Raw genomic sequence first — 26,602 nt, forward strand, 5'->3', positions numbered from 1 at the left:
CAGTCGTCCTCATTCTTACATAGTTCACCTTTTTAAAGTTAAATGTTATGGTGGTGGGTTTTTTTGATGGTCTCCCTCTCTCCTCTACTAGGATGTTAAATTTAATTACATTATGGTCACTATTACCAAGTGGTTTAGCATCTCTTGGACCAGATCCTGTGAACCACTTAGGACTAAATCAGGAATTGCCCCTCTCCTTGTGAGTTCCAAGATAGCTGCTTCAAGAAGCAGTCATTAGTGGTGTCTAGAAATTCTATCTCTGCCTAATGCCTTGCAGTGACATTCACCCAGTCAATATGAGGATAGTTGTAGTCATCCATTACTGTTGCGTTCATTGTTTTTGTTGCCTGTCTAACCTCCAATAGCATTTTACAGTTACTGTCACCATCCTGGTCAAGTGGTTGATAGTATATTCCTACTGCTATACTTTATTATTCAAGGATGGAATGTCTATCCATAGAAATTCAGTGCTACAGTTTGATTCATGTAAGATTTTCACCTTATTTAACTCTGCTTTTTTAACCTATAAGTGCCATTAATATTGTAAAATTATCCATTTATATTCTTTTCATTAAAATTAGGAGGACATGCTGTGATAGCACAAAATGCTGTCATGCACAAGATCAGTGTCCTGGTACATCCTCAAAGCACTCTTCAAGCAGATTGTAGTGTGACATTTTTTGAAGGTGACATGTTTTGGGGTTTAATAAGATAGTGTCGGTTGTATTGATTTGTCTCTACCTCAATGCAACAAATGGTGTCCAGAGGCATGGTGTAATGGCATGGGGGTGACCCACACCTACCCCCTGCAATCAAGCATGGTTCCACAATTTCCCTTCAACTGAGGTCTGAACAAGTCCAAGTATGCCTTTTGTTATTAAAGGATATTAAAAAGCACCCTCTTCAGAGTCTCTCATTTATTTAATAGAAAAAAGACAATATGAATACATAAATGAAACTCATCTGCTCCACTGGGAACTCTACTCCTCTGGGGTAATCAGTCTTAAGTGCTCTGTAGCTAGACACAGTCAGGCTGAATACCCTCCCTGGAGCTTAGGCCTCTGCCAGGTGTTCAGTCAGATATTACATTTTCCCCAACAGTGAGTCACTCTTTGTTGAGCAAGTCTCTAGTAGGTCTCTGGGAAGGTGCATGCCCAGTTCATTCTCCAGGGCTGCTCAGGTCCCTTGCCTGGGAACAGTTTCTGTCTAGCTCTGCTCCTCTTTGAGCCTCTGCTCACCAGGGAGGCATCTCTGGAAGTAGCTTCCTAACCAGCTATCTTGAGGATTGTCTCTCCTCTGAGCTTTCTGTGTTCTGGGGCTCTTGACTGAGCTCTCATAAGCCTTTATTAGGCCCAAGTGTTCCTTAACTAATTAACTGCTTCACAGCCTTCTGGGTTGGTTCATTCTTTTTAAGGGAGCCTGTCACAAGTAGGCTGAGTGCCTGACCTCCTCAGAGCTCAGTTACCCTATGACACATTGGTGACACATGGTAACATGAGGGCTGTCACTTTGGGAGTAAGAGGTGGTCCCCAAGTGAATTGGGGGCGGGGGCATTTCCCCTGATCAATTTTAAATTTGTTCCCTTAGTTTCATGGCTAATCCTTGACTCTTTATTGGAAGATACAGGAGATAAATGGGAAGCACCTAATTGACCATTTATTTTTAATGTTTTCTAAACTAAATAGTCTATTTTAATATCTATCAAGTTTTTTACATGCCTCTATAATTTCATTGCCTTTCTCTGGGTCTTCTGTATTGCTATATCATTTGTGAGATGAGTTAGTCAGAATTGAATATAATCCATTTAAAAGGGTAATATTAATTTGACACATTTTCAATATTATTCTCTATCCTTTTCTTAATATTACTTGTACCAAAGTATGTCATACTGTATAGTCAGTATTTGGAAGTCGCTAGTCCTTCCGTGCGCAATGGCACTTAAGAATATTAGCAGCACAGTCTTTGGTTTCTTCTCTTTTTTCAGGAGAAGATATTGAAACACTTGTTCTTTGGCCTACTGAGGCCAAGCTTCTAAGCATGATTACCAAAATCAGCAGTAGTTCAGATGCATTATTAGCATCTGGTAGTGTTTCTAGTGTACTCAAATCCTGCCACTAGTTGGATTCAAGGCAGACTCCAGGCAGTTTTGTAGAGATGCAAAGGGGAAAAGACAAATTTTAAAATTCATGGAACTAATATGTAGAATGAACAAATTGCAAATTATGCATCTTTTACACCATTGAAATCTTCAGCTGATTCCATCAGCCACTTGGGCTTCCCTCTTGTGATTCTGAAATTTCAGAGCTCAATAAAATTATTCTGATAATTCAGTTACTCGTTTGTTCTATGTTTATGCATGCACATGGATGGAAAAATAAAAATGGATAAAGCAGCTTTAATTTGGATTTTTGATGTATACCAAACTCTGAAAACTTGCTTTTTAAGGATCGGGATACTCAGAAGATTCAGTGGATAGATCGTTTTATAGAAGAGCTTCGTACAAATGACAAATGGGTCATTCCTGCACTGAAACAAATTAGAGAAATTTGTAGTTTGTTTGGTGAAGCACCACAGAACTTGAGGTAAGGAAGTAATGTGAATGGGGTAGAATTGTGGACAACGTTATAGTTTTTTATAAAACAGGATAGGTAATACATTTTATATTAAGTTGAAGCTTGGTTTTTTGCTCTTTAAATGCATATTAATGTGTGTGTGCCTGTATAAACCTTTTAAAAATTACTGGATTTAAGCATTCGAGCTCAAGAATAAATCATTGTTGACTACTTCGTTACTTCAGGTGTATATAGACTGTTAAACTGAGATGTTATAATCTCTTAATTTCTCTCTCATTTAATATGATTGGAAGAAGGATGGTGTTATGGTTAAGTTGCAGGAAATTTCTACCTGTGACATGGGCTTCCTGTGTAACCTTGAACAAGTCAGTTCATATCTCTGAGTTTTCATTCTTTAGCTGTTAAATGGGGATGATAATATTTCCCTTTCTCATGGTGGTAATGAAAGTATAAATTGATAGTTTTTTACCTTTCTGAGGACAGAGACTATATAATTACCTAATTTAGAAACACACAGCTCAATTACTTTAGGGATTTTTGTTTATGCAAAATGACGTATTCGAGGGAATTCTTGACTTCTTAATAAGTTGTCTAAGAAAAGCAAATTGGAGATTACCCAGAAATGTCCATTAGTTAAAATTCTCTAGTTGTAACAAATTGGTTCTTTGCTTTGCTTTTTTCTATTTTATCGTGCTTTTCTGGAATAAAAGAAGGTGAAAGTTTAGCCAAAATTGTTTTTATATATTAACTGTTTATCTGTTGAAATTAACAAGCTTAGTTTCAGTTACTGCATGTCCCCTCATTACAAAAATCTGACCTCTCAAAACTGAAAATTTCAATACTTGTGCTGAAGTTTTTGCAAACTCCAAAGTTTGTGCTTGTTGTATGCATGTTCCACTGTGGCTTTGTTTCTTTTACCTGAATAGTTCTGTGAGCAGGCAGAGGATTTGGTGTTTCAGTACCCTGTCTGCTTACAGGAATGGATAAGATGAAAAAATTGAGGGATGATGTACATATTTGTGACAGATGATAACATTACTTTTTTTTGTTGGTGGATTGTCATCTTATGGAATTGTGGTAATATTGCATTCCTGGTTTTGGAAAGTTACTCTTATCCTTCTGCATTGGGTAATGTTTTAAAACTTTATATGACAATTTAAACCTCAAAACTATCAATTTACATAATGTTTGACACATGTCCTAGCGTTTGGTTTATTTATTTATTTATTTTTTGGGTCAAAAAGATGTCAGGTCTGTTGAGATTTTTTTCCATGCTTTGAAGAGTTCAGTAAAATTTCATGTGGAATCATGTCCAATCAGGGAATACAACCACTCTAGTTTGTTGGCACACTGTTTTAATTAGATGCTTTCTGTCAGATATTCAATTCTTTAAGTGAAGCTCACTCCTCCAGTTCCTTAGTTTTGAAGGAAATCTCAATATTGCAACATAAGATGATTCTTCTTTAAATTCCCAGTGTAGAATCTGAAGAAGTATAAGACATTCAAAGCAAGGTTTCTCTTCATGGTACTGAGCACCTGGAGCCCACGAGTTAGAGGAGATTTCTTCTGTGTAGAGCAGGGGTCAGCAGCCTTTCAGAAGTGGTGTGCCGAGTCTTCATTTATTCACTCTGATTTAAGGTTTCGCGTGCCACTAATACATGTTAATGTTTTTAGAAGGTCTCTTTCTATAAGTTTATAATACATACCACAATAGTTTAGTTATATAAAGTAAATCAAGTTTTTAAAATGTTTAAGAAGCTTCTTTTAAAATTTAAACTAAATTGCAGAGCCCCCAGACTGGTGGCCAGGACTTGGGCAGTGTGAGTGCCACTGAAAATCAGCTCGCGTGCTGCCTTCGGCACGCGTGCCATAGGTTGCCTACCTCTGGTGTAGAGGAAGCTTTATTAGTCAGAATTAATTTATGAAACTTCTGTCTTTTGAGAAGTGACTGTCAGCTAATCTGCACAAACTGTTAAGGAACTTTTTTTAGCCCACTACCAGTGCTGTTCATTTAACTGGTTTCCCAATAAAAATCATTTTGAAATAGTGAGGGCTTTTTCAGTTCTTTAGGTTTTCTGGGTTCTGGTAACTCTTGACATTGAAGCTGTTGGAAGTTTGTAACCATGAATTTGTATTGACTAAAATGTTTGACTACACTCGTGGTTCAGTCTTCAAAATATTCAAGAGACCAAATAACTGAACTTAGCCACATTTACTGTCTAAAGACAAAGCAGTACAGATACAGAGAGATATCTTAGATATAGACATATAAAATATCCTCTTGCGAAGCAATTCTGATCTCACGGTATGTTCATCTTGCACAGAAGTTGTTTCAAAAATAAGCATTTCAGCTAGTATATATAGTGATTTTACGAGTTAAAACTATTTACACATCACTAAAATCCAGCCCACCAGTTTGTAACAAGTTCCTTAACTTGTTATGTTCTATACTTCTAAAATTTCTATTTTGGATACTACATTCCAAACTAGTTGCTTATTAAGGTACCTATTGTAGGGCACAAAACTAATCTGTTTTGCATTTTGACAGATTTTGTATTTGCTACTGCTAAAGCTGACTTCAGCTTTGCAAAGTACTGTGGGATATACTTAGCATGAGTGAACAAGAGTAAGCATAATACCATACACATACAACGCTTTGTGCTGACATTTATATAATATAATGTGTAATAGATATTAATATGATGTGCAATACATATAACATATTTACTCTAGCATTTGTGTATTTATTACAGCCAGACTCAGCGAAGTCCCCATGTGTTTTACCGCCATGACTTAATCAATCAACTTCAGCACAATCACGCCCTAGTTACTTTGGTCGCAGAAAATCTTTCTGCGTATATGGAAAGCATGAGACAGTATGCTAAAGGTAAGTTATATTTTTGCTTCTTAAGTCAAGTGTTTCGCAATTCCAATTGAAAATTGATGTTTAGAGCAAAGTATTGCTGAGGGGCGGGGAGTGTTTATTTCACTTTCACAGGTTGTTAGATGTTGGAGGCTTACATGTGTATATCAAGCCAAAACAAATAATAAAATTTAGATTTTAAGATTACTTTTCATAAATGTAAATATAAAAAACCCAAATGCGTTTTGTAGTGGAATTTGGAAAGTGGCAGTCCTATTGCTCGTATTTACTTTCAAGTTGAAGATAACCCTTTTACGCCCTGCTTAATTTGTGATAGTGATTTTTATGGAAAATGTTAAATTCTGTCCCACTTGTAGCTTTGTGTAAATCTCATAATTCATTATTACAGAGGGAGTTTGTAGTAACCCCTACATTTAGAATGCATAACACTTTCCATTATAAAATATTCTTAGTCTTTTGTTTTGAGAAGCTCTAACACCTCTGTTGTTCACAGCAAGCATTTGAAATTTAGCAGGGAGAAAGCCCTGAGGCCAGAGAAGTGAAACTTACGAGTTACATGAAATTCTGTTCATATTTAGCTGTTAGAAACTTCTGAAAAAAACTCATTTTCTGTGTCAGTATGCCAAAATAATAATGAATATGAACATATTCCACTTTCAAGCCAATCCCCTGCAGATTATTCTGCTTTGGGAATCCCAAGAGCAGGCAACCTAGTCGCTGCTGTACAATTGTAGCGGGGATGAGAAGTTGAAGAAAGATAGGATAGGTCATCTCAACGCTCCCCAGCTTGCCCTGTATTCAATACATGGAACTGGGGCACATCCTCCACCTTTTTGGCACCACGTTGGACAGGAACTCTCCCTCCACAAACAGAGGGTGAAATGGGGAAGGAGATCTGAGCTAGGTGCCCTGCTTACCCAACATATGGGCCCAGTCACCTATTTCGACCCCAGGATTTAACAGCCTGTGAGCTTAATGTAACTAGCTGTGTTGCTCAAGTAGTAGATATCTGCTGCAGTGTTGAGTTCAGGATTCAAACTTTACTGATAGATGATGGGGGAAGGAGGTGGCTATTACAGCTGCACATCAGAAAATTGTTTCGTTTTATATAACCTCACCCTCTGCCCCCCCATTGAGAAATTTACATTAAAAAAACTTAAAAGGTTACTCATGTTGCACAGACAGCCTTAATTCAGGCATTTCCTAAGTCTTCAGTGTTTGACTTTGTAACCTAAAGAGCTTGGATAGCTCTTGGAGTTGTGCTACTAAGATTTACTTCAGCTTATTTTCACAAGGTCTTGAGAGCAAACTTTATTTAAGAGACATGGAGGTTGCACAGTCAGTTTGTTTTTTCTTCTGGTGTTGCCTATTTTAAGTGATCACATTTATTATAGTGCTGCAGTAGTTAATGTAGAGATGGCACTTCCATTCTAATAGCTTATTTTCAATTGTTTATAACTTTATCAATTTACTGTATGTGCTGACATAACTCAGGTTTTGTCTTGTCTAGAAAAGTGAAGTGGGATATGTGCTAGTCTTTGCACATAAATCTTTACAAAAGTGAGTGTGGCATTTTTAAAGTTAGCTGAATATTCAGGTTGAGGAAAAGAAATGTGTGGTTTCTTCCCCCCCCCCCCAAATATATATATTGGATAACTGAAATTTAGGATATGTAATCCTGCATGAGGACAAACTATGTAAAACCCATTATTTTCTGGCAAGGAAAAGATAAGAGTGTTGAAAAGATACCATTCTCAGGATGTCCAATGTGTTAGTTTCTTAACTTCAAACTTCCACTAAAGGAATGTACTGAACCTTCACAAATGCAGATGTTTGACAGATTATACTTGTCTAGAACTAAGAGGAGGAATGGAGAAGAGTACCATTACATTTATTTCACAGGAAGTTAATATTTTGTATGAATAGCTTAGCTCTCTTAAAATGAATATTGTCCAAAGTTCTTGTCCTGGAAAAATAACACTTTTTTTCCTTTTCAGCTTATTGGTACAAAAGTTCACAGAATTATAATACTTACTGGGTAACAAATGTTCCAGATATGTAAATCTTGTATATGTTCATCCAGGATACATAAATTTAAAGTAATATTAAAAGTTGCAATTAATTAAACTGCTTGAAATTAGGGGTCAGACTATTCTGAATAGGGCTGATCTTATCAGATTTTTTTTAAAAAGCCAGATTGACCTCTTTCAGTAATTGGATAAGGAGACCTCCAAAGACTGTTGATGATGTTGTTTTTTTTCTTAGAACACATTCCATGCACCAAACTTAAGCCACCAATTTGTATTGAAGTTCTGTTTGAATTCCCCCCTCAATTTGTATTTGTTTTATATCATTGATGGTGCTAACAGCAATGCCTATAGTTAAGGTTGTCCAATACTTGCCCGGATAGGGCTGTTTCCAGTTCCATATAACTTTGCCAAACTTCAACTATTTAGGCTAAAAAATTTTTATGCCTGGTGTCTTCCTTGGGCTGAACATTTCTGGAAAGTTTCAGCAAAAACAGTTCAGCCATTTCTGAGAATGAAGTTGGGGAGCAATTGTTTTCCTTGTGTTAAGTGGGAAGCTCTAGGGCCTCCGTGGTTTGGAGAAGGGACTTGGAATTTGGCAAGGATGTTCTTTTTTACTTTCCCTGTGAAAATCCACCCAAATTTGGCCAGGTTGCAAACCTATGAAAGTCATTGTCTACCCAAGCTCAGTGGAGGTTTGTTAGAGGAAGGGAGATTCTCTTCTGTGTTTTCAGAGTTCCCCTGCTGGCACCCAGTCATCATGGAAGAGGTAACAACCTGGCTTGAATTCAGGGTGGGGGAGGGAAGACACTGGGTTAAATAGGAGGATGGGGGTTGAGGCGAACAGAGATATTCTATTGGCTATGCTGGGAAGAAGAATGAGGCAGAAAGGTTTGTAACCACTGGAAGAACACTTCATTCTAGAATCTGGAATTGAATCTGGAATTTGTGTCTCAGCATTCCTCTGGTCTATCAAATCGGAGTTAATCTCCCTGGGGAAGTATTCAGGATGGGTACATGTTGCCTTTGGTAAAAGGAATGGGAGAAGCAGATGATAAAATTAAGGGTGTCTTATTTTTTTTAATGTTGAAATGGATATTAAAATCAGGATAATAGGTCAAACTGGAGGAAACAAGTTGTGGTACTTTTAGGCTGTGTGCATTCAACTCCATGTCTAGTTGGCAGCCGGTTTCAAGTGGAGTGCCCCAAGGGTCAGTCCTAGGGCTAGTGTTGTTCAATATCTTCATTAATGATCTGGAGCAGGGGTAGGCAACCGATAGCACATGTGCCGAAGGCGGCACGCAAGCTGATTTTCAGTGGCACTCACACTGCCTGGGTCCTGGCCACCGGTCTGGGGGGCTCTGCATTTTAATTTAATTTTAAATGAAGCTGCTTAAATGTTTTAAAAACCTTATTAACTTTACATACAACAATAGTTTAGTTATATATTACAGACTCATAGAAAGAGACCTTCTGAAAAGGTTAAAATGTATTACTGGCACGCGAAACCTTACATTAGAGTGAATAAATGAACACTTGGCACACCATGTCTGAAATGTTGCTGACCCCTGATCTGGAGGATGGAATGGACTGCACTCTCAGCAAGTTTGCAGATGACACTAAACTGGGAGGAGTGGTAGATATGCTAGAGGGTAGGGATAGGATACAGAGGGACCTGGACAAATTAGAGGATTAGGCCAAAAGAAACTTGATGAGGTTCAACAAGGACAAGTGCAGAGTCCTGCACTTATGACAGAAGAATCCCATTCACTCTTACAGACTAGGGACCGAATGGCTAGGAAGCAGTGTTTCAGTGGACGAGAAGCTAGATATGAGTCAACAGTGTGCCCTTGTTGCCAAGAAGGCTAACGGCATTTTGGGCTGTATAAGTAGGGGCGTTGGCAGCAGATCGAGGGATGTGATCATTCCCTTCTATTCGACATTGGTGAGGCCTCATCTGGAGTACTGTGTCCAGTTTTGGGCCCCACACTACAAGAAGGATGTGGAAAAATTGGAAAGAGTTCAGCGGAGGGCAACAAAAATGATTAAGGGGCTGGAACACGTGACTTATGAGAAGAGGCTGAGGGAACTGGGATTGTTTAGTCTGCAGAAGAGAAGAATAGGAGGGGATTTGATAGCTGCTTTCAACTACCTGAAAGGGGGTTCCAAAGAGGATGGATCTAGACTGTTCTCAGTGGTGGTAGATGACAGAACAAGGAGTAATGATCTCAAGTTGCAGTGGGGGAGGTTTAGGTTGGATATCAGGAAAAACTTTTTCACTGGGAGGGTGGTGAATCACTGGAATGGGTTACATAGGGAGGTTGTGGAATCTCCTTCCTTAGAGGTTTTTAAGGCCCGGCTTGACAAATCCTGACTGGGATGATTTAGTTGGGAATTGGTCCTGCCTTGATCAGGAGGTTGGACTAGATGACCTCCTGAGGTCTCTTCCAAACCTGCCTGGGGAAGCCCTTGTCCCTCCCTGATACAGTATCTGTCAGTTGTTTCTGTGGAGGGACAGACATTTTATGGGGACGGCTTGTGACTGGGGAGACACCCCTGTACATTGGCTTGAAAGTGGTAGGAAAACCCCTTTGTATGTGACTCTGGCCAGCTCCAGGTCCCCTCTCCATCCTCTTCTCCCCAGTTCCCCCTGCCTCTGAGAAAAAGGTTCCAAGAGACTCAGATAAATACAGGCATAATAAATGAGGAGGGAGACCCAAGCACAAAAGGGAAAGTTTACCATCTAAGAAAAGACAGTAGTGCCTGTCCCATACTAAGTTGCAGGATTATCAGGTATCATTAAAGACCAATATGCGACTTCCTCAAAGGGCAAGGCCATACTATCTTCCAGTACTGGTAGTGGGGTAGAAGCAGGCTATCACCAGTACTTTCAATGAATAGAGGTAGATCATTGCTGCCTCCTCGGGTATTGGCAGTCTTCCCCCCTGCATCCCCTCCTCCCCCATTGGACTCAGGCTCGCAGTCATTGGCATCAGAAGGGGGATATGGGGAAGACCTATCCCTGTGCTACCCCCAAAAAATGGGAGAGTGGAGACCCATTTTTCTCCTCAAGTGGAAACTCCGTCAGTTCTCCGAAGTTCAGAATGACGACCCTGTTTTCAGTTATCCCCTCACTAGATCAGAAATTGTAAACAGCCCTTGATCTCATGGAGTTTCACATGGACATTCACCTAGCATACCTGAGGTTCATTTGAAATATGACCCAGGAACCTCCAACTGCAGAGGGCACAGAGGGGCACACGTTTTTTCAGTATATGGACAATAATTCACCAGTGTGTGCCATTTGAGGTCTCTGAGAGCCAGTAGCCCACTGGTTGTCATCATTTTGAAATGAATGTATGGATAATATTTAATGAGTTAGGTACCTATACTGAAAAATATTATCAAAGCCTTGAAGTCAAGGCATGTAAACAGGAGGTGACATACCTCAGATGAGTTTTTTCTGGGCTAGGAGTAATAGACACTTATGTCCCTGGCTTGTCATAGTGTTTCATCCAGTTCACAATATAGGTCTATTTGAATACTGAACCAAAATGCTAATCAAGAGATTATGAAATCTGTGAAAGAAGGTGTTTACAGGAAGAAATAAAACAGCAGGAGGGGATTCTTTTACAAGTAAAGGCAATGGATTTGGGGGATATATTTGGGGAGGGGTGAGGTAGAGGTATCCCTATCTGTTTCCACTAAGGAGGCCAGAGGATACAACCCTAGATAACCTGGGAAGCAGCACATGAAAGTCAGCACTGCCAGTATTGGGTGCTCCCATTTGGACTCTTGACTGTGCCAAGAGTTTTCCCTCAAATAACGTCAATGATGGCAGCTCACTTTTGCTGACAGGTGGCAACCCTGTGTCCTTACTTGGATGATTGGCTCCTAAAAGCTCGGAAAGCAACTGCTATGCTTCTGGACCTGTTTGAGAAACTGAGTCTCAGAGTGAATCTGGAGAAGTCTACCCTGGCACCAACACAGATCTAGTTCATTGGGGCAAAGCTGGATGCTGTGTCAGCTGGGTTGTACTTACTTAAACAACGGTTTTCTAGGCATTTGTGAACTCATGCAGCAAATCTGGATAAGCACCTGGATGTCTGAGAGATCTTGACTGGCCCTTTTGAGTCATGTGACCGCAGGTACCTGTGACTGTGTCCATGGGCTATGTACACCAGGGGCACATGCAGTCTTGACTTGCCAGTCTTGGTTCTCCAAAAGGTTCTGGACTCCCTTGCCTGATGAGAGGACAAAGGAAAGGGGTGTGTGTGTGTGTCTGTGTGTATTCTATTCAGTTCCCTGAGGACAGGAAATACAGACTGCACATACTGTCATCATTGGTTGGGGGGCCCATATAGTGGGACAGGTAGCACAAGAGACATGGTTCACTCAGGAGTCTATGCTCCACATCATGCTGGACTTCCAAGCAGTCACACTGACCTGTGAACAGTTCCTCTCTCTCATTCACGTCCAGCCGGTCCAGGTATGATTAGACAAGAAGACGTGATGCGTTCCATTAATAAGCAGAGAGGGGCATGCTCTTCACAGCTCATGCATATCTTTGCAAATTGCTCTGACTGCCCTCCATCTTCCAGGAGTTCAGAACTTCCTAAGCAGTTATGTCTCCAGAGAGTACAGGTGGAAGCTTTGTGGCCAGACTCTACTTGGAAGTATTTCAGGTGTGGGATAGCCCGGTCACAGATTTCTTTGTGTCAGGCATGTACAAAAAATGCAAGAAATTCTGCTCCAGAGTGGGTTTCGGTCTGGGTGTGCTGGGCAACACTTTCCTCATATGATGGTCAGAGGCTGTATGTGTTTCCTCTGATCCCTTTGTTACTGAAGGTACTAAGGAAAGTCGGGCAAGACAAGACACGGGGTGTTTTTCATAGTGCTGGGTTGGGCCCATATTGTTGCAGCTACATCTACTCTGTGTTCTCACACCATCATGATCCTATAGTCCGACGACCTGCACATTACAGGCCACAGAACCTCACCTGCAGACTCCTGTAATAGACCCGTAACTTCTGTCTGAGTCACTGAGATCTTCAAATCGTTGTTTAAAGACTTCATAGGACTTTGGGCACCTACCTCTTTTAAGAGGGATGCTTCTTGTGAATCACCTGAAATGTACTACATGGAGGGACAAGTACTTGAGTAACCTTTCCTCCTTCATCTTGTAATAACTGGAGTTCTTCAAGATGTCCGTATGTGTTGGCACTACCTGCCCTCCAGCCTCACTGCCTCGGTTCCCTTATTGGGCCTATAAGTGGAGAAGGAACTAAAATGGCAGTAGTCTAGCAGCCCCCTTTATACCCTTGGCGTGTCCCACAAGGAAAGTGGGAAGCGCGTCCATGGACTAAATGGACATTGCTAGGGAAAATTCCCTGATTCAATGTACATTGAGTGTAGCCCAGCCTGAAGGGCACTTACGTGTAGGGACAACACATCTCAAAGAGCTCCACTTACTACAAGCTGAGTAATCTTTCTTCATTCGTTTTGAATTTACCTTTACTTTCCATTGACAGTCTCTTGTTCTTTTGTTATGAAATGAAGAACAGAAGCTCCTGTCCTACTGTCTTTTTTCATATCCCTTCTTATTTGTCTCCTTGCTAAGGTGAACTAACCCCATCTTTTCAATCCCTCGTCACATGAGTGTTTTCCATGCCCCTAATCCTTCTTGTTATCCTTCTTTGAACCCCCTCTGCAATATCCTTTTTGAGGTGACGTAACCAATATTGCACGCTATCTTCTAGATAAGTCACCGTTGATTTACATACGGACATTGCAGTTTCCATATTACTCTGTTCCTTATACACAAACATATTTTTCACTGTATATTGAGTGAAGGTGGTTGTTCAGCTGTCCATGGTAACATCTAGATCCCTTTCTAGACTTGATACAATTAATTTAGAGCCTTTTACTGTGACTGAGTACTTCTCATTTTCCTTCCAATGTACATTACTTTGTATTTTTCAACATTGAACTTTACTTGCTGTTATTTAGCCCATTCACTTAGCTTGATTAGGTCTCTCTGAAGTTCCTCAGTTTCCTCTGAATTTGACTAACTTTGTGTCATCTGTAGATTTTATTATCTCACTGCTCACTTCCCCTTTCCCAGCCATTTAATATATTAATCAACAAGTGGACCTAACATGGACACTTGAGGCACCTTGCTATTCAATTTTTATAATGGCAAAAGGTTGACCATTTATTCCCACACTTTTGGTTTCCTGCTCTTGGCCAGTTTTTGATCCATGAGAAATACATGATGATTAGTTTCTTTTGAGGAACCTTCTCAGGCCTTTTGAAAGTTGAAATAAATTAACCAGTTCTTCTTTGAGTGCTTGTTCATTTCAGTTCCATTCTAGGTCTGTACCTGCGCACGTGCGCAGTCATCGGAGACTTTTGCCTTAGTGGTATCTGTAGGGTTGGCAGTGGCGTCCCCTTCAGTGCCGCCCTCATGTGTCAGTGTATCAGGTGCCGCCAGCCCTACGCACTCTCAGTTCTTTCTTAATGCCAGTAGTGATTTGTCGGAGTGCCTTTCCTTGCGTAGCAAGGGCTAGTGGTTTTTCGTCTTTACTGACTTCGAGTCTTAGGGCCTTGTAAATAGCTTGTTTATAGTAGTTAGTGTTAAGTAGTTTAAGTGTAGTTATAGTTAGAAATTAGAGTCCCAGAGGGGCATGCCCCGGTCTCCTGGGTTTAAGCCCCGCGTGGACTGTAACAGGCCTACGCTTGTAAGTGACCAAAGTAGTAGCTGCCTCAAGTGCTTGGGGGGAATCTCACATGAGAGAAGTGTTGTATTTGTAAAAACTTCCAGTCTCTCTCACAGAGCGGGATATACGTTTTTATAGTCTCTCCTCAAGGAGGCCACCCTTCATCCAGCTTCTGTGCCATCCTGCCAGGACTCTCGGAGTACCTCGGCCTTGATGTGCAGTGCGCCCCGGCACCAGTCTCTGCCCAGCACTGTTCCCTGTCACTGGTGCCCAAAAAGAAGGCGAGAAAGCACTGCTCTTTGGCACCAGGCAAGAAGGGCAATGGGCAAGGGACCACTTTGGGCTGCCTGGTCACTCTGGAGATACAGGTTCGTGCCTCCCCAGTCAGGGCCCTTAGCCCCTTGAAAGTCCATGACTGACTCTTGGGAGCAACATGGGACCTAAACCCCTGACCCACTGACACCTTCAGAAGCTCTGCCGGCTCTAAGAGAGCTAAGGTCTCTACCCATAAGTACAATGCAGCACGTGCCACAGGAATTGCCAAAGGCTCCCCATGAGGGCAAACCAGCCACTAAGACCCTTCAGGGGGCAGTGGAGCACCACCAATTTCCCTGAGATGAAATAGCGCTCTCCCCTCCGAGTTGCAGATTGGATCTGTCTTGCAACTCTGGCACTCTGCTTGCTTTTGGTCACTGCCATCACGATTACAGTCCCCACCGTCTTGACACGGATCGCCTAGAGAGAGACGTTGGTCTCCATACTACTGGGACCATTCACCCTGCTTTCAGTTGTCCTCTCAGTGCAGGTCCTGGTTGCCTATCCCATGGGAGTGCTATACGTCATGTCTCCAGTCCCCCTGGCACCGGTTCCCTCGCTCTGGCATCATCTCAGATGGCGTCGGAAAGCAGGCACCGCTATTGACAGCCCCATCATGGTTGGGGGGGTCTGATGTATGCCTTCTCACCAGTGCTGTTGATCCACAGAGTCCTCATGAAAATCAAACATGACATGGCTAAGGTTATCTTGATAGTCCTTGAGTGGCCTCTCCAATACTGGTTCGGCATACTGCTGGAAATTTCAGTAGCCGCTCTACTGCAGCTACCTCTCCGACTGGACCTGCTGTCCCAGGACTACCCTAACCTGGAGGTGTTGCACTTGTTGGCGTGGCTACTGCATGACTGAATGTGGAATAGCAGGAGTGCTCGGCCTGGGTTCAACAGGTCTTGGTGGGTAGCAGAAAGTCCTCCACCAGAGCAGTTCTCGTTGCAGGTGATCATGGATTACCTTCTGCACCTCAAACTTCAGAGCTTGTCCCTGCCATCGATCAGGGTCCACCTGGCAGCTATTTCGGCTTTCCGCCCTCCGTTCCAAGGCAGGTCAGTCTTTAATGGCCCAGTTCTTGAGAAGTCTGGAGCATCTCTGCCCTCACATCAGGGAACCTGTTCCTCCCTGGGAGTTGAATCTTGTGCTGTCGAGACTCATGGGCCTCCCGCCTAAACTCCGGCTTCCTGTTTTCTTCTCTTCCTCTCCTGGAAGGTTTTGTTCCTAGTTGCAGTTACGTCTGCCCACAGGGTGTCTGAGATCGTGGTGTTTACTTCGGAACTACCCTATATGGTCCAGTTGTGGCTGCACCCGGCGTTCCTGCTCAACGTGGTTTCCCAAATTCATACCGGCCAGAACATACACATATCGGTAGTCTTCCCAAAGCTTCATAAAGCTGAAGAGGAATGCAGGTTGCATGCCCTGGCTGTTAGGATGGCGTTGGCCTTATAGAGTGACAGGACAAAGCTGTTTTTGCAAGTCAGCACAGCTGATTGTTGCGGTGGCAGACAGGATGAAAGATTGCCCAGTTTCTGCTCAAAGGATTTTGTCCTGAATCACAGCCTGCATCTGATACTGCTACGAGCTGGTGAAAGTGCCTCCACTGGCGATAGTCAAGGTGTCCTCAACTAGAGCACAAAAGTCATCAGCAGCCTTCTTGCTCAGGTGCCAATCTAAGAGATCTGTAGACCTGCTACCTGGTCGTCTGTCCATATGTTTGTCCCATTATGCAGTTACTCAGCGGGTCTGGAATGATGCTGGCTTTTCCAGAGCAGTGCTGCAAGATGCAAGACTGAACTCTGAGTCCACCTCCATTGACCTTGCTTGTGAGTCACCAGGACTGGAATCAACATGAGCAGGCACTCAAAGAAGAAAAGACAGTTACCTACTTTTTAGTAATTGTTCCTCTTTGAGATGTGTTGCTCATGTCCAATCCATTACTTGCTCTGCTGCCCCTCTGTCGGAGTTGCCTGCCAAAAGGAACTGAGAGGGCATAGGGCTGGCAGTGCCTGATATCCTGATGCATAAGCATGGCTCTCAAGGGAGCGCTACTGCCAACCGTACGGATACTATGCAAAAATGCAAAAATCTCTGACAGTTGCGCACGTGGGTGCACGTACACCTAGAATGGAATGGACATGAGCAATACATCTCAAACAACAAAAGTTATGAGAAGGTAAGTAACCGTTTTTCTCCTCTATTCACTGCTTTATTCTGATGTATAAAGAATTTTAATATTTGTGAAACATGATTTTCTGTTGTAGAAACCATACTGGTGTCATGATCTTCTGGATGTTTTGTTAATGTATATTTATTCCTGGGGGAATTCTGCGCTAAGTCTCCCTGCAGATTCTTTTTACTTTCTGCAGAAAATGGTTTCTGTGGGGAAGCAAAGAGAAGCTGCACCAGTGTTCACTCACCCCCTCCCTGGGCTCCTCTGTTGGGGCAGCCTAGGGAGAGGTAAATCACTGGAGTGGAGGGTGTCAAAGTTAGACTCAGGACTGAGTTTGTCAGACCACTCTGTTCTTTTAGCACAGCACTCTGCTAATAACACCCAGATAATGTGAGCACTATGCAAGACCCATACTACCTCAATTTATACAGATAAAAAGGGAGCGAACTTGACAAGATAACAAAAGGAGCAGAACTGACAAGTTTACCTGAGGCTAGACATACATAGTTAATTTCCTTACTAACTTTTACCAGTCTAATGGTTTCACGTTAGCTTAAGTGGATTCATTGTTTATGCCTTAATGTTTCTTTTCCTGACACCTGTATTTTAACATTCCTTACTTTTACTTAAAGGTACATACAGCATTTCTTTAATCCTTTCAATTTTTACAATAGAATTCATTCTACTTTCACAAGGGGTGTGTGTGTCTGGGGATACCTTGGCCACCCAAGGATATTGGTCTCAGCTGGGCGGGGAGAGGTGGGGTAGTAGGATGATGGTGACTTGTTTAATTTATCAGTATGTTCCAAAACCTCCTCTAATGATACCTCAATCTGGGACAGTTCCTCAGATCTGTTACCTAAAAAGAATGCTTCAAGTTTGGGAATCTCCCTCACATCCTCAGCCATGAAGAATGATGCAAAGAATTCATTTACCTTTTCTGCAATGGCCTTATTGTCCTTGAATGCTCCTTTAGCACCTTGAGCATCCAGTGGCCCCAATGGTTGTTTAGCAGGCTTCCTGCTTCTAATGTACTTAATAGCAAATTTTTTATTTTTTTTTTTTACTTTTTGACTCTTTGGTAAACTGTTCCTCAGATTCTTTTTTGGCCTTCCTAATTGTATTTTTACACTTCATTTGTCAGTGTTTATGCTCTTTTCTATTTTCCTCACTAGGATTTAACTTCCACTTTGTAAAGGATGCCTTTTTGCCTCACTGCTTTTTACTTTGTTTAGCCATGGTGACTCTGTTTTGGTTCTCTTATTTATTTATTTTTTTAATTTGGAGGTATATATTTCAGTTGAGCCTCTATGGTGTTTTTAAAAAGTTTCCATGCAGCTTGCAGAGATTTCACTTTTGGCACCGTACCCTTTAATTTCTGTTTAACTAACGTCTTCATTTTTGTGTAGTTCCTCTTTCTGAAATTAAATGCTATATTAAATGTGATTAAATGCAATGATATAATCACACCATTTTCAATTATTTTGGTAATTTATTTCAAAATACTCATCAGCAAATACTTGAAAATGATTATAATGTGTTATTTTCACAAATAAAATATGCAGAATTTTGAAGAGTTTTAAAATACTGTGCATAGAATTTTTATATTTTTTCGCAGCATTTTTAATTTTTGGCATAGAAATCCCTTGAGAGTAACATATAATTATTTCTACATGTTTACTGTGCAAATATGTATTACCTACTAGTCTGTAAGTCCTCTGGCCACTTCTCAAGCCTTTATAAATATAGGTATAGCATTTGTGGTCATCCAGATCTCTGGTAAAATATTTTTTTGCACATTTTTGGTAGTAGCTCAGCCATTTTATTCTTAATCTTCTTCTTTAGAACTCTTGGATGTATACTATCTGTGACACATTGTCTTTTGAGACATTAGTATGTTCTAGCATGTCTCCTTCTGACACCTCAATCTCTGACAGTACCTTATCTTTGTTATTGGAAAAGGGTAAATCTATGGTAGGTATTTCCCCAACATTCTCTTCGGTGAAGGCTGAGTGAAAGAAATAATTTAGCTCCTCAGCAATGTCCTTGTCTTCCTTAATTGCTCCCTGGTGATCTAGTAGACTCTCAAATTCTTTTCCAGGTTTCCCACTTCTGATGTAGTTAAAGAATGTCTTCATTTTTGTATCTTTTAATTATATGACCTTCAATATTCATTTTAGTTCTCCTGATTTTCCCCTTACATATTGCTTGCTATATTTATACTTCTGTCTATAGGCTTCACTATGGTTAGATTTCTAAATTTCGAAGGATTTCTCCTTGGCTTGAATAGAGTCTCTAAATTTATCTTTTAGCCATACTGAATTACTGCTACCTGCTTTCCTGGTTCCCTTTTTATTCATTGGTACACATGCCCTCTAAGACTTTACAACTAAGGATTTTACTTCCTTTTCTTGTTTTTTGTTTTTTATCTAAATTTTTCATGTTCCTTGGCATTTTCTTCTGTCATGTGCCTGATGTTTACCTGGCCTAGAGCCTTCAGTATTAGTTGGTAGCGATTCAGATAGATGGGTTTTTTACTCCCCAACAGAATGATTTACATTCCAGACACTTGTCATTTTTTTAAATTATCAGAGTGTAAAGTTTTGCCTGAGAACCTATTTATTCTTGGTTGGCTGGAAAATTAAACTTTCTAGCTGAGTTGAATTGCTGTATTAAACTGCTGAACTAAAATGCTGAGGCACAGAGGGACAAAGCAGAACTGGGTGGGGAAATCAAGAAAAGGAAAGAAGAGAAATTAAGAGAGAATGAAACAGAAAATGGAAATGAGGGAAACTGAGAATAAAATCTATACCTCAAAGAGATTATTCCTTTTGTCTGTCAGAAGAGCTTTCTCATGAATAGCCAGTGAGACAAGGGGAAGTGTGGGAGCAATAGTGAATGTCCAAATGACTGAGCCCAAGGTAGGAAAACTGACGGTTGAATTTCAGACATGGAAAAGTGTAAATGCTGAATAAATTCTACTTCCTAAAAGTAACATTTCACACACCTGTTCCCAGTGATAAATTTACTAGACTGTAAAAATCACACTTCTGTATAGATTTTTTTTTTTTAAATCTGCTGCTGTTACAAATAACACCTGGAATTACTATAATGGAATGGGAAAAATAGTTTTCTTTTTTTAGTTTATTTTGTGTATTTGATAGTGCTCTTTTGTATATTCAGTTTCACCTGTTTGCATGGGTCTTTTACAAAGCAACAAGGTAGGGAAAGAATCCTTTTTTAAAAATAATGGAATGTGATTGTGAAACCACAGAAATTGGCAGGGACAGATATAGTACCTGAAATTCTTGACTAAAATGACTAGTTTTTAAATTGGTGTACCTTTTTTTCACACATTCATAGATGACTGTCTTTTCAGACCGTTCCTTTCTCCCAGCTCTGAACCATTTGCAGTATGCATTGACTGTTGGATCTATAAATTTGTTTTTTTCTCCTAGAAGCAAAAGGAAATTTATTTTGTATCTTTACAATTCAGTAGAACCCCGTTTATATGTGTCTTCATTTTCTGGCTCTCTGTATTAACCAAACAGCCAGTGCACACAGGTCCAGAAGCAGCAATCTCTCCTAAGGCAGCTGGGTGGTGCTGCAGCCTTGCACTTACCCATTCTCTGGGTTATCCGAATTTTTGATTATCTGATGTGGCTTCCGTCCCAGTTAGATTGGATAAATGGGGTTCTGCTGTATGTGAATTGCACAGAGAGACTGGCTGTCGTGACCCAGTTTCCCATTCTTGTCACATTTGTCAAAAGTAATCCATGTTATTTGTCAGATTTAATCCAGTTATTTCTCTGGATTATAATGAAGTTGCTATGCATTTGTGGCTAACACATGTTTAATGGTAGCTTTTAGCTGCTCCATTCAAGGATCAGAGTCCCGTTATGGTAGGCACTGTACAGAAGCATAGTAAAAAGACAGTCCTTTCATCAAAGAGCTCTGCTCTAAATGTAATCTAATTTTATGACCACCATACAGGCCCACACAAACACTCCGAGTTATTTACAAAGATAGGGGGTTCTTACAAAACCTTATTTAAATAAAAATATTTCTTTTTTTTAAGTTAAATCTTCAACAATACCACAAACCCAAACATTATGATGGAGAATATTTACTAGGAAGTGAAATGGACAAGAAACAGGTGATACAGAAAAGTTAATTCTATGAGTATAATTAAAGTAGTATTGTCATCTAGTGCTCTTTGGGGCAGGAACTGTCTGTCTGAGGTTTTTACAGTGTCTAAAATGATAGTGCATTAATTCCTGACAGGGGCATTTATATTCTAGCACAATAGAATTAATAGCAACAGTACTATTAGCGGAGTGTCAGCAGGACCCACCAGAGATCTTGGCCCTGTTTAGGTTTAGTGACCGCAGAAACCTGTGGTGAGAGAGAGTCATTGCTATAAAGATTTTATAGTCTATAAAGAAAAAACATACAAAGGGTTGGAGATAGGGAGAATAATGCTTTCTATTTTACACATGACAAACCGAGTCACAGAGATTAAGTGACTTGCCTGCAGTCAGAGGAAATCTGTGGCAGAGCTGGCAATTGCATCCAATCTTCTAAGACCCAGGCTCATGCTTTAACCACAAGTCTATCCTCCATTACTTTAACCGTTTATACCTCTTATTTTTTTTCTACTGCAGCTTGGATAACTTTATGAAAAGCAGCAAATAGTATCATAAATGGTAAAAAATAAATTTAGTTTTTCTGATTTTACTTTTAGTGATCTTAAGTGATAGTAACTGAGGAAGTGGCATTATTTTCTTTAAATGTGTATATAGACTTCCTTTTAATTTAATGATTTGTGAATTTACTACTTGGAGATTTATATCTATATACAGTAGCAGGTCAGTGATGAGTTCTAGCCAGCAGTACACTAATCATTAACAAGCACAACTAGTACTTCACACGCTGACTATGACCGTTTTTCGAAGAAGAAAAGACTTAATGGAAGCGGAGCAACCAGAATCGCATTGACAGTTTTTTTTAGGAGATGGAACTAGATGCAGTCAATTATGCAAGCTGGGTTTCTTCGTGGAAGACTGCATTTTTAGAGTTTGTCTACATTGGGAAATAGCCCAGAATAGGTATTATGCAGTAGCTATTTCACACTAGCTTACCACGTGGACACTCTTATTCTGCAGTAGGAGACCCTATGTGCTATTTATCTTTAATCCATTTTGGAAGTGCAGCTATAATACAGAGAAGTGGATTAAGTGGATAATACTTAGGAAATGGGTTGTTAAACTCAAAAAGGCAGTTTTAGTGTGGAATAGGTGTCCATGTGCTGAGTTAGTGTGGGTTATTGTGCTTTTAAATTAATACGCTAGCATATTTTACAGTAGCTTTCCTGTGTATATAGGCCCTTAGAAGGTCCAAGTTCCACCCTTGCTCATTATGGGATTTGACAGGGTCTGGCTGATAGTAGTATGGGTAAAGTGTTATTCTTTTTATTATTATTAATGGTGCACTTTATTCAGAGAAGGAATCAACCTCTGGTCATATATAACACTATAGATCACTTGGAATGGGGCACTAGTTGGGACAATCAGTGGAACTTACTTACGGGTAAACTCTAATATAATGGAATTTATCAATATTTGTCAGAGAAGCACCAGATATTATCTGGTCCTCTATTAAAGTACTAACTGGCTCATATGTACTACTTTTAAAAATCACATAACGTCATTAAAAAAAACGAGGAATCTGTGGCACCTTAGAGACTAACAAATTTATTTGAGCGTAGTTACTTTTCCAAGAAAAAAAATGAGTAGTGTTCATCTTGAGTGAAAATCTAAATGATTTGGAGCATAATTTACTCTCTGATACTTACAAAATGCTTTTATTTTTTCCACGAGGTAATTCAAATAGAATGTTTTTAATGAAATTATGTGCAAGCACAAACACATGAATTCATTTCTGGGCTGAAATCAAGGATGAGAAAAATTTGAGCCCAAAAGTTATCTTTACTAGATTGGATTGAAATTAGGGATTTGAAATGCAAGTATTATTTCCACTTAAATGATTCACTATCATGCTATGAGATTGTAAACTATTAATCATTAGTATAATTAGTTGTTACTGTAAATCTTCCTGAAGTTTTCAGATATAACACTGCAGCTCAGATCTTTCTTCCTGGTTTTGTCACAATAAAACCATGTTGTATTATAGCTGCACTTACAGCATATACATATGCAGAAATAAAACTTAGCGTATAAGGTATGACAAAGATATGAGAAGAACCAGTTTGCTAAATCTTGCAGGAGGAAAAACCCCAAAATATATAACTTGGCTTGATAAAAGATAGGTCGCCCTCTCTTTACACACACACTTTGTAGCTTTGACTTTTGACTCATTACTAACAATAAAGTTGAAAAAACTTGCATCACAATAAAAGGGTTAGAAATACTAATTCTACATATAACAGCATCTTAACTGCTAATAAAAATTGTTCTGTCCTATCTTGAAATTACCAGTTTATGACTAAGTATCTACATTTGAGTAAAAAACTGGTTCATCAATATAAAGATTGCATTGGATGGCGGTCATGCGTCTTCCTCCCTCCCTACTTCCTAAACCCCTGATGTGACATCAAATGTTTATGGTAGCTTTAAAGAAATATTGTCATAGTTGGTATCTCCAATATATAACCCATCTTTAAAACAAACCACTTTTTAAAGTGATATAATTCTGGAAAAAAATCTTGCCACAATGAAGGCTGGTTACAGTATTGTTAAAATTTCAACATTGCTGGGTAACCTAACAACCATATATCCAGTATACAGGATTTCTTCTCTGCTTACTTTGTTTTTCCAAGAAATAAGAGTTTGAAAGATGGAGAAATCCAGCTGTCCGAGTAAGCAGAATGCAGTATTGTTCAATATTTTATTATTCTATTCATAATAAAAGAGAAGCCTACACATCTGCAAGCAAAAATACAGTTGGCAGATCTAATCGTAGGCCAAGCATCTTTGAAGGTGTCTATCTTAATTAAATCTTTAATTGATTCTGAGCAGGTCTCTGAAGATTGTTTTATTACAGATTTAAGAATCACTTTTGTTAAAATTGGTTGGTTGCTGCAGAGCAACAAGACTTAAATATTCCTTAGAATCAGCATCTGTTTTCTGTATGTATTGCTTAATAAAACTTCTTAAATTTGCAGAGCATGGAGAGTATGATCCACAAACTGTAAGACCAGGAAGTAGATACAGTCATGTGCAAGAAGTACAGGAGCGACTTAACTTCCTACGGTTAGTTTCGAGTAACTTAAGTCATTTTCTCTAGAAGGCGAACAAATTCGTAACTTAAACTTCTGAAATGGAAAGAAACAATTATATTGAACTTTGTTTCTTTTGTACAGTTCCAGCTTATTGTATGGCATTACCATTTAATTCCAGGACATCAAGATACCTAAATAAAGTAAAATGCTGGAGTTCCTGGATTTGAAAGCAGACATAGTATTAGAATATCCAAGAGAGTGCTGGGGGCTGTATACAATAAGACATAATCCCTCCCCCACAGAACTTACAATATAGGGCCTTGATTGTGCACTAAAATTTGTGCCGGCACACCACAGTGCTTGTTCCAAGTCCCACTGACTTAAAGAGGTTCTTTGTGGGTGGGCTGCACCTCTGTACATATCAGGTTAGGATCATGGCTTAATATTAGACATGTCACAACCACTGAAGGTAACAAACAGTGCAGCAATAAACTCTTGGATACTTAGCCATTAGCATATACATATGCCTAAAATAAACCTTTTAAAATGATTGACTTACTGGGAGCAACATGGAAAAAGTGAGTCTTCAGAAGGGATTTAAATAAAGAAAATGATGTTTGGATTTTATAACAACCATCTGATAGTTCTTGAATAAAGTAAGAAGACAAAGGATTTAGGAAGAGAATTAATTATTTGCCCCAGAATGATACTACTGGAAACGTATCAAGTTCTTAGTTTGGACATAACAGTATTCTTTCACAGTTTGTTCCTCAGTATATTTGTTATCCTTGTGGATGTATCATTCTTCCGTTTGTCTGGTCTTAAAATTTTTTAAACTCATTCTTTAATGCAGATTCATAGTACAACTTTGAATTTCACTCAGAACTGATTATAAATTAAACTAAATAGTACTTTGAGTAATGGTTCTTATTGTATTCCACTGAGGGTGCGTTTACGCATGTGTGCCATGCATCCGGAGCCATCGAGTTTGGAAGTACTAGTGTCTGTTGGTCCACGCATGACCCCTTGCCTCACCTCATGGTTTTGTCCAAGATTATAAAGGGCTGGGCAGACCAATTGCATCCTCAGTTCCGTCTCATCACTGCGCGGTCTGAATCCAAGTTGGAGTTGCTAGTGTCCTCTTGTCTGACACAGTTTAAAAAAAAAAAAAAAAAAGTTTCAGAATTATATATAGTTAGTTTACTTCTACTGTTTTTTGTTTTTTTTTTTAAACATAGTTTTTAGTAGTTTTAGTAGGACTGGGAATTCAGGGGAATCTGTTTACTGGTCCCACCAGCTTCCACATGCGGGTACTGGATTATGCCAAAGATTTCAGGATTCAAGATCTGCATTTCCTGTCCAGCAACTCGCCCCAATGCTGCCTCTACTGCTTGGGAGAAGCCCACATTTCATCCAGGTGCAGTATCTGCTGGTCCTTACTAAGCCATACCTGAGAAGGCTGGGCTCTCCGCCTCAAGAAGCACCTCATGGATATCGCCATGAGGCCTCAGTCGGACCCAGGTTAGGATTATGGACCCTGTGCTGGAGCCTAGTCGGGAGGTAAAGAAGTACGTGTATAAGCATGCAGTAAGTTTTCCTCCAAACAAAACAAAGAAGGATGATATACCTCCCACGAGTTGCAGCCAGAGAGGCTGCACGTTCCAAGGCATACAAGCATGACAAGAAATCACGCAGACTGGCAGACCTGCTGATACCGAGCACCGAGACCCGCAGGCACTCAGTTTTGGCTATGGAATGGGTACCATTAGTGCTGGGGTGATAGAACTGGAGCCACATGAGCAGTTTGTCCTAAGGGAACCGAGATCTCCATGCTTTCCTCTGCAAACTGCTGCTAGGGAAGTCCGATCTATGTAGGACTTGCTAAAGTCCGGTCATGCTTTGACTCACATTCTCCGTGATTTACACACTTCTGCCATCTCCAATGATACCACCAGTGGAATCAGGATCTGAGTTCTCATCATTGAAGGATTCTGATGGAGTATAAGGGCCGACAGTTCCCTACTGCCAATACGAGAATCTGAAAGGATCATCAGTGGTGTGGCAATACCCTCTTCTCCACCAACAGGGAAGTCGCTGGTTGCCCTCCCCATGGGGCCCTCTGCAACATATTCCGGATCTGTCTTTCTGGACCGATTGGGGATTCTAGCCCCAGTACCCACCCTGAGAACCTTGGTGAGGGAGGCTTTGCTCATCCCTGCTTTTGACGCCCTTGACTGGGCACTTCAAACTGGTTATGGAGACAAACCACTCAGTCGTGTTCCACCTGAGCAAGAGTGTGTGTTTCCCATTGGCCTCTCCAGATGGTGCAGCAACTTCAGCCTCCACCTTGCTTCCAGATGACTTTCAGCAATTCCAAGAGTTCTTGCAAACAGTGGAAGACAGGCATCATATTCCACTGGAGGAAGTACAAGACAGGTAGCCCCAGCTCCTGAATGTCCTTTATTTCTCACTACTCATTCTCCAACCAGCCCGAACAGTTTGGCAAACCCTGGCTACTTGCAGTCCTACCTCCAAAGGGACAGACCAGGAGATACTGTGCACCAGTGAAGGGGTCAGAGTTTCTTTTTTTTATACCTCAACCCAATTCCCTCCTGGTACAAGCAGCAATGGAATGGTCCAGGCAGCAACATCTGTGCTCTACCCC

General features: G+C 40.4%; 1 protein-coding gene across 4 annotated transcripts in view; it reads left to right on the forward strand.

Annotated features, from left to right (window-relative positions):
- Window positions 1–26,602, forward strand: part of USP9X (ubiquitin specific peptidase 9 X-linked) — a 212,498-nt gene that overhangs the window by 76,451 nt on the left and 109,445 nt on the right. For all 4 annotated transcript variants that reach the window (XM_030576179.1, XM_030576205.1, XM_030576187.1 and 1 more), the window contains 3 exons: window positions 2,446–2,582; window positions 5,327–5,460; window positions 23,881–23,968. In XM_030576179.1, coding sequence (XP_030432039.1) covers window positions 2,446–2,582; window positions 5,327–5,460; window positions 23,881–23,968 — 359 coding nt within the window. The remainder of the gene's footprint in view (window positions 1–2,445; window positions 2,583–5,326; window positions 5,461–23,880; window positions 23,969–26,602) is intronic.

Source organism: Gopherus evgoodei, chromosome 1 (assembly GCF_007399415.2).
Source record: "Gopherus evgoodei ecotype Sinaloan lineage chromosome 1, rGopEvg1_v1.p, whole genome shotgun sequence".
Taxonomy (NCBI): Eukaryota; Metazoa; Chordata; order Testudines; family Testudinidae; genus Gopherus; species Gopherus evgoodei.